The sequence below is a fragment of the Clavelina lepadiformis genome, chromosome 1 (assembly GCF_947623445.1).
Source record: "Clavelina lepadiformis chromosome 1, kaClaLepa1.1, whole genome shotgun sequence".
NCBI classification, from domain to species: Eukaryota; Metazoa; Chordata; class Ascidiacea; order Aplousobranchia; family Clavelinidae; genus Clavelina; species Clavelina lepadiformis.
In genome coordinates, this window is record NC_135240.1 from 471,997 (window position 1) to 479,817 (window position 7,821).

General features: G+C 36.8%; 1 protein-coding gene across 1 annotated transcript; it reads right to left on the reverse strand.

Annotated features, from left to right (window-relative positions):
- Positions 1-5,478: 5,478 nt before the first annotated feature.
- On the reverse strand, positions 5,479-7,240 carry LOC143444288 (uncharacterized). Its single transcript, XM_076943477.1, has 4 exons — positions 6,177-7,240; positions 5,989-6,031; positions 5,748-5,916; positions 5,479-5,611 (listed from the first exon to the last, which is right to left on the reverse strand). Exons 1-4 carry the CDS (start codon positions 6,222-6,224, stop codon positions 5,479-5,481), a joined length of 393 nt encoding a protein of 130 aa, XP_076799592.1. The 5' UTR covers positions 6,225-7,240.
- Between the last annotated feature and the right edge of the window lie 581 nt (positions 7,241-7,821).

The window sequence follows — 7,821 nt, forward strand, 5'->3', positions numbered from 1 at the left end:
CTTCCGGTTTGAGGTTGCTGTAAATTTTCCGCGACCTCCGGCCAACTTCCAAACCCGCTGTATTGCTTTAGCTGCAGAGAAACTTGTAAGATTTTTTCCCTTATGGGGAAAAACCATCTTACACTCTTCTCCGTTGAATCTGACAAGGTTATCCAGCCCTTCCTTCAACCATTCTGGCATTACAATAGTTGCATCCCCATATGTTGAGAACGTTTTGTGACCGCGCACCTGCATTAAAAACATCCTTTTTTAATAGAGTTCTACATGAAAGGAAAATGTGGTGACTTACACGAACAATCCATCGTTTTTTCTCGGTCGGATAGCCAAACATTAGCTCTTCAACGAGCATATTGCGCACCGCACTTGTCCGTTGCGAGTTTTCAATTATCAGATAAGCCATGAGGACCTCCCCATGGGCTCTTCTCACCTCGGCTCCGGGGTCTCTTCTCCATACTGCATTTTTTTATATAGTGAGTTACACATTCAACGAGAATTAAAATAATGTAAAAATATAAAACAACTGTAACTGTCATTTACGTTTTATGGTCAGCGCAGTATTGCGAAAAAGTGGATTTGTCATAACTTTGTTCACTTCTGCCGGGTCCAACGCATTTCTGCGATCCGTCTCCTTAATAACTTGCCTCCTAGAAAACGCAACAGTTTAGGTAATAAAGAGTGGTTAGCAAACGCGTATTTTTTAACACAGAAGTTTTAATTGCAATAACAAAACTAGTTTTTAGATACCAACACGAGTAAATCATCCAAGAGTGGAAAGGCTACATGTAGGCAGCGCTTGTAATCACCTTCTTTTTAGAAATTTTCTGTAGGATGCCCTTCGATTCTTGAGGTTAATAAGGGCTTCCCCCACGTTGAAGGTCAATGGAAGCTTCTTCAGTAATGAAAAGCTGAGGAAGCTCGTCATGGCATTCGAGTGGGATATGAATGTCGAAGGAGTTTTATTTTCATTTTGTAATTTCTAAAATAAAGAAAGATGGTTTTTGTTTATTTTTAAATACAACTATTTTTGCTAAGACTTTGCATATATACATAATCATCTTCCATTCGAATGTTGTTCAGGCCTAGTCTTCATCCCGAAACAAATTCAGGGTCGACCAGTTGCCTGCAACGACGCCGACACTTTCCCCTGTCGATGGCATCCTCGATCTTCAAACCTTTCCTTCTCTTGTCATCCTTCACCGTCTCTTCCCATGTTTTCTTTGATCTTCCCGTTTTCACCTTTACTGCAATCATCTTATGTTGTACTCTTCTTATTAAGCTCTACTTATTCATTCGCTCAACGTTCCACAACCATCTCAGACGATGTCCTCTTAGATGTTCTTCAATATCTTCAACACATGTCCACCTTCTTATCACATCATTGGTAATGCCATCTCGTAGTGTCTTACCACACATCATTCGAATAATCCTCATTTCTGTCATCTGCATTCGCCTGACATCAGCCTTCTTCATCGCCTAACATTCAGCTACGTAGCACATCACACTTCTTACACATGCTTTACACAGCCTTTCTTTTAGGTTTGTATAGAGTAGTCTGCCCTAGAGTGTATCAGACAAATCCTTAAAAGTTTTCCAACTAGCGCGTATTCTTGCCGTCACTGCCCTGCCAGTACTGTAATTTTTCCCTATCGTATCCCCTAAATAACGAAACTCCTTAACATGCTCGATCTCATTACTTCCCAAGTTCACATGTCCTTCCACTCATCAGCCTTCCATTGATAGGCCTACCTGAACTTCTCTTATGCACTCAATACAGTACTTTCACTTTCTGCATTGAATGGAATTTCTCCCTACTCTCTTCCCACAAATTCCGCATGGATCAACAGTACCGACTACTCCCTTCAACGATTTTCTACCAATTCTCATCGCTTTGGTTTTAATGATGTTCACCTTCAAACCTTTGCTTTCCAGTGCGCTTTTACTTTGCTGATATAAATTCTATGAATATATTACATAGTAGATTCTACCTGTAGTATATCCAAAAAATCTTTTATGTAACTAATCAAAATTAATATAATGTCCTAACCTGCACATGTTTCTCTTTATATGTGTCCAGGTCAATGGACTCCAACGTTTTAAAATCACAGTCTTTTATTATATTTTGCAAAAGTAATACTTTATCTTGGGCTACACGTTCTTCGTGTGCCCCCCCATCGTGGCCCATTAAAAAGCTTTTGAAGTTGTTTAAAACTTTATTCCAGTTGATGCAGTTAGTTTGTTGCTGTAAAATGTAGCGAGGAATTGTGTTAATCATTGCATGAGTGTTTTCTACTGCACAGTCATTTCGTACTGTGTGTATTTACCAAAACTTACGATTGGGAAATTTTTCCGGCGGCGGTCCATAGAATCAGCCATTTCCATTGCCTTGGGTTGATCAGCGTGAAGCTTGCCACGTAGGTGTCTCACGAGGCCATTCCAAGAAGTCAGGAACTTTTTGCAAAGTTCGCACTTGAAATCACCTTTCCCATTATTTTTTTTATCGTGCACGACTTTGCAGTGGCGCGATATGTTCAAATTCATGACACCACAGTATCTAGAACAATTACTAACAGCATTATGTCATTATTCTCGGACATGTTTGGCTTTTGTTTTCTTTTACACATAGAAATCAAAAACAGCATTGAAAAGCTGAAGGCATTTTAAATTATCTTATATTCATACTTAAAAGCTAGTCGAAATTATAGTAGAACTTACGGACACTTTTTCTTCTTATTTAATGCAGTATTAGAAGATCCTGATTTTGTTATTTCCGACTGCGCTTGTCCATAATCCGTATTCATGAACCCGTCATTTTGTTCTGTTGCTGGGTCACTTTTATCACCTCCCTGCTGTTATAAAAAGAAAATTTGCTGTTGTTCAATTTCATTTAAATTTAGATGGTTTAAGTTTCTATATACCTGTGGCATATTGTGGATAAAAATGAGGATAAAAATCTAAAAAGAATCAAAAAATTTAACAGCCACGTTTCACAACACTATTTAATATGATGTATAGTTTAGGTCACCCTTAACTCCATCAATCGTTATCCACACTGGAAATGTTTTATTTTTGCCCGGGCCCGTAAGCATTGGCTCCTATGTGACAACTCCCATGTACAACAACTGTTTGTTGTTGCCGTAACTGTGCGCGCCATACGTTTTATAGGTCGAACTGAACCCGAGTAGCAAAGCCAAACAACCAACGAGAACCATTACTGCTACATCCCGAAGGTTTATCACCATTTGAAAAAGTTGGTGTTGATTTATTTGAGTTGAACCAAAAGTCTTATTTAGTCGCGGTTGATTATTTTTCAAATTTTGCTGAAATTGATGTCATGACCTCAACCACTGCAAAGCACGTAATCATTTCGTTGAAGCGTCATTTTGCCCGATATGGAATTCCTAAATGCATTGTATCTGACTCTGGACCCCAGTTCATCTCGTACAGAATTTTAAAGATTCTGTCAAAAATGGGCGATACAACACCACAAATCATCACCAGGACATCAACAATGCAATGGAAAAGCGGAAGCTGCTGTGAAAACACTGAAGAACATGCTGAGACGTACTGCACAAGATGGGAAAGATCAGTGGCTGGCACTTCTGGAATTGCGCAATACGCCACGACAAGACGTCAACTGCAGTCCTACAAAGATATTGTTTGGTAGACCAACTCGATCAGTGATACCGATTCACATTCCAAAAAGCAAACATCTTGACATCAATCGTCGTCATCAACGCCGCACCTCAGTCAAGCAAACCTATGATAGCAAAAGTCAACCAATGTCAAAATTGTATATCAACCAACGAGCTTATTTCCAAAGTTCGGAAAAGAAGGGATGGCAAAAGGGTAAAATTGTACGCATACTTGGGCCTCGTTCATAATTGGTAGAATCATTGGATGGTTTTCGTTATTGTCGTAATCGACTACATATTCGTGTTGACCATAGCAAGTCTAACAATGTGTATGAAGATACTGATTTTAATTTTACATTTTCGACACCTAACCAAAACAGTCAACCCACAGCTAACAACTACACTGTTGCTAACACACGACCTAATCGTACACATAGAATGCCAGTAAGATATAATGATTATGTACTGTAAATACTGTGTTTGTGTCACCTTGTTCTGTACTGTAAATACTGTGTTTGTGTCACCTTACCTTCACTGTTTTATTTCTTGCCACTCATTATGCATGTAGCTTTAAACTTCAAGTGTGCCTCACATACATTGCGACTTGCGAGTAGTATGTTATTTCAGTATTTTCTGTGTGATGGTATTTCAGTATTTTCTGCGTGCTCATAAAGCCTTCTCACTGTTAGTCTTTACTTAAAGAAAGGAGGATGTTGATAGGTATAAACTAATTAATAAGATTTCTATGTTGGCCATGCTACAGCCATGTGCTTTCTTGGTTGTGCATTGTGATTCGTATGTGGAGTAATAACGTTCATGTTCAAGACTGTCTAAATACAAGAGATTCTGTCGAACGTCTTATCGACTTAGTTCAACACATAATATCACAAGAGTAGCGATATTAACAGCAGGAACATGTGCAAGTGCACCAACTCAACTTACCTTTGTCGCTTATACACGTCAACTACAAAGGCACCCGATTGCGAGAAAATTCTCTACGAGCTACCTGACTCTGACTCGTTTGCTGATCTTCAATCGCTGTTCAGCTCTTTTTCTGAAGCCAACCTTCTCAAGGAACAAATGCGACATGTCATGACAAGTCTTACCACTACACTGTAAAAAAAAATTTTTCTTGTTTACATCTAAATGTATGGCAGCAGTGTCGCCATACAAAATTATGTATTTTTATATTCAAAAGATGTAAAGTGCTTTTACACAAAGCAATTTGTTTTTTCCGAAAACAACGCGTTATGTAAATTAACGCATAAGACGGTTAAAATATTAATAATAGTATGTTTATTACAGATCCTATAAACATGTTTTCTACATATAATTAGCTGTATTAATGCAAAAATCATTACTTTATTATAAGTAAATCTAGCAATCACCCGCCTTTTATTTACAATTACTTTTATTTACTTTACTTTGCATGACAGTGGTGATACAGACAGTTAATTACTTCACCATTGAAAATATGACACTTGACATGTTTTACAATATTGTACAATTGGTACTCAGAGTACAATCAGGCTGTGCACGTTTATACAAATCACAAGAACAGTCAGATTCAGTAAAAGTTCTTTGATATGGTTTTGTTTTATGCTTTCTTTTGTAGTATGACACAAGTGAAGTATACTTCCTGAAGTTTGGGTTGCAGTCATCAGAACCACAATTAAACACTTAGTTATGCACATTTCGATGAAACAAAATGCGCTCAAACTACTTTACATCAGACTAATCAATTTTATAACTGTACAAATCACATGCAAATAACAGCATTGTCCTCGAAGAAAAATGGTCAGGTAAAACAGAAATACTTGACAGAAATGTCTGGTCACAACTATTCTTACACAAGTACTTCGAAGTTATTTATTGCGTTGTAGAAAGATAGCAGTTTGCCGTTAATTCCTTTTTTCCGTGCTTTTTGGCCATGATGCTTAGTTTTGCTCCCATGTAGTGGTTCAACATTAGCAAAATTTCTGAAAGCAAAAAATACTTTGATGTCAACAAGTAAAAATGCATTCTATTTTTTAAATAAACAGCAGAAACAACAAACAAATATCCGCTACTGCTTACAATAACAATGGTGACAAGGTACAGATCTCGTGAACTAACCTTTGCAGTAATTCCAGAGTCGCGCTTAGTTCTTCAGCATACCTTACATTAAACAAGTAGTAGCATGCAGATGGTAAGGTGACAGATTCAAGTGCAGAATTGATGTAGTCAAAAGCACACTTCTTGTCCACGAAAATGTAAAACCTTTTTGAGGTTAACACATCTGGCCCTAACAAAAGGCAAAGTACAGTACAGTAATGCACTACAACTGATAGCACACAAAAATAGTCAAATTAATTACCATGTGCCACAATGCAAGGGTTCAACGGCACATCTTCATCTTCCTTCAAAGAAAAATATTTTTAGTGTACTATGAGTCTTATACAATCAAATGTTTCTTACTGGATTACGAATCAACATATCAGTATACCATAACTTTCAAATTATTTTCATAAATTAGACATCTGTATCGACATTAGTGGTGCTCACCTTTAACAAAAGTTCATTTGGATCTTCATGGAAGTACTTACAGAGCATAATTACTACACCAATTATATCTACATCTGTATCTGCATCAACCTTTTCTTTTGCCAAATTGATATCAAAGATAATTCTATGCAAATCTGCATTTTTAGCTGTTGTGTTTGCATGAACTGCAACAATCGCTGCAGTTGATTTTGAACAATAATTTGAAACTGATCTAAGGAAACTTGGGTAAGCCTCTTGTAATGTACCATCATCCCGACTTTTCCGAAAAGTATAGGCCACTCTTCTTTCAATTTGTAAATGTCAAGCTTATTTTCATTGATTACTTTCTGTAGATGCGCATTACTATGAATGTAGATCAATAGCTTGCGCCGTTTGATTGGCTGAAGTATGCTTAAGTTTTCCTCTTTTAGAAAAGAAAGATCAGCTAAAGTTTCCACACCAAGACTTGCAACGGTGGACAGTAACTTGCTTTTATGTATAAAATGAATATTTGGCAATGCTTCACTAATGAATCTGTCATTTTCACTGCCACTAAGGTCTTCCGCAGGTGATTCCATATTACAGTAAAACAATTTAAAAAACCTAATCATATCTCATATAACGTAAAATGTACATACACTAATCATGAAAATAGTCGTAACGTAAAATGAAAACAAATATTATCATCAATCAATCATTTATATTAATAAACTTTTCAAAGTAACTTAATGACAGTGAGTTTTGTTTCGCAAATGAAACAATAAATGGTATGCCATAATTTCAATGTACAACAAAACCACCAAGGAGGCAGCAAACACTTAAAATTAAAGATTTCTCTGATTTTGTTAGACTCTTACGTCTGGCCTAGCAGTTGGCATGCTTCAATGTCCCAGGTTGCGTGCAGAATTAAGCTAAAAAATGGCATGTAAGTAGGACAAATTAGGTAGCCGATTTTAGGCCAATAATTCTAGATTTTTCGCCTATGTTAAACAAGTTTTATTCATGTTTTTTGATTGCATTTTACGAAATGGTAGTCCAAAGCATACTAAATTGACAAGCAAAATTTCAGAGAGTCCCATGCAAGATTTTTCTAGTAGGCCTATAAGGCCTAACTAGCCTAGTCTTTTAATAAATTCACTGTATAATAAAACAAACAAATATTGCATGGTATTTTTTGGTGTTTGAAGCCTCCTTAAATATACACCTGTTGTGTATAATCCACTAATTGGTAGTGTTTAAGCAGATGTGAAGTGCTCATATAACCACATGCTTTAAAATGAGAAACCTTTATCTATTGACCTTGTAAGCATTCAGTGGAAAATAGTCAGTCAAATTACAAGATTTAGAGCAACAAAGTTCTCCTAATGGTTTTACAACTTCGTATATTCCTAAGTTGGGTACAAGTATACAACCTCATATAGCCTAGCCTAGCCTAGCCTAGCCTAGCCTAGCCTAGCCTAGTTCTGTTATTAAATACAATGCAGTTTGCATCAAACATGACCAAACCCAAAGCAGAACTCATAGACGCATGCCACGTGCTGCGTGCAGCAGCAGTTTTCAGAGAAAGAACATAAAAATCTAAACATTTTTTTCTGAAGAATTGGAAATATCATAATTTGGAAAAAGGGAAACAAAAATTAACTTTAAACGTTAACTTAATTCAAAA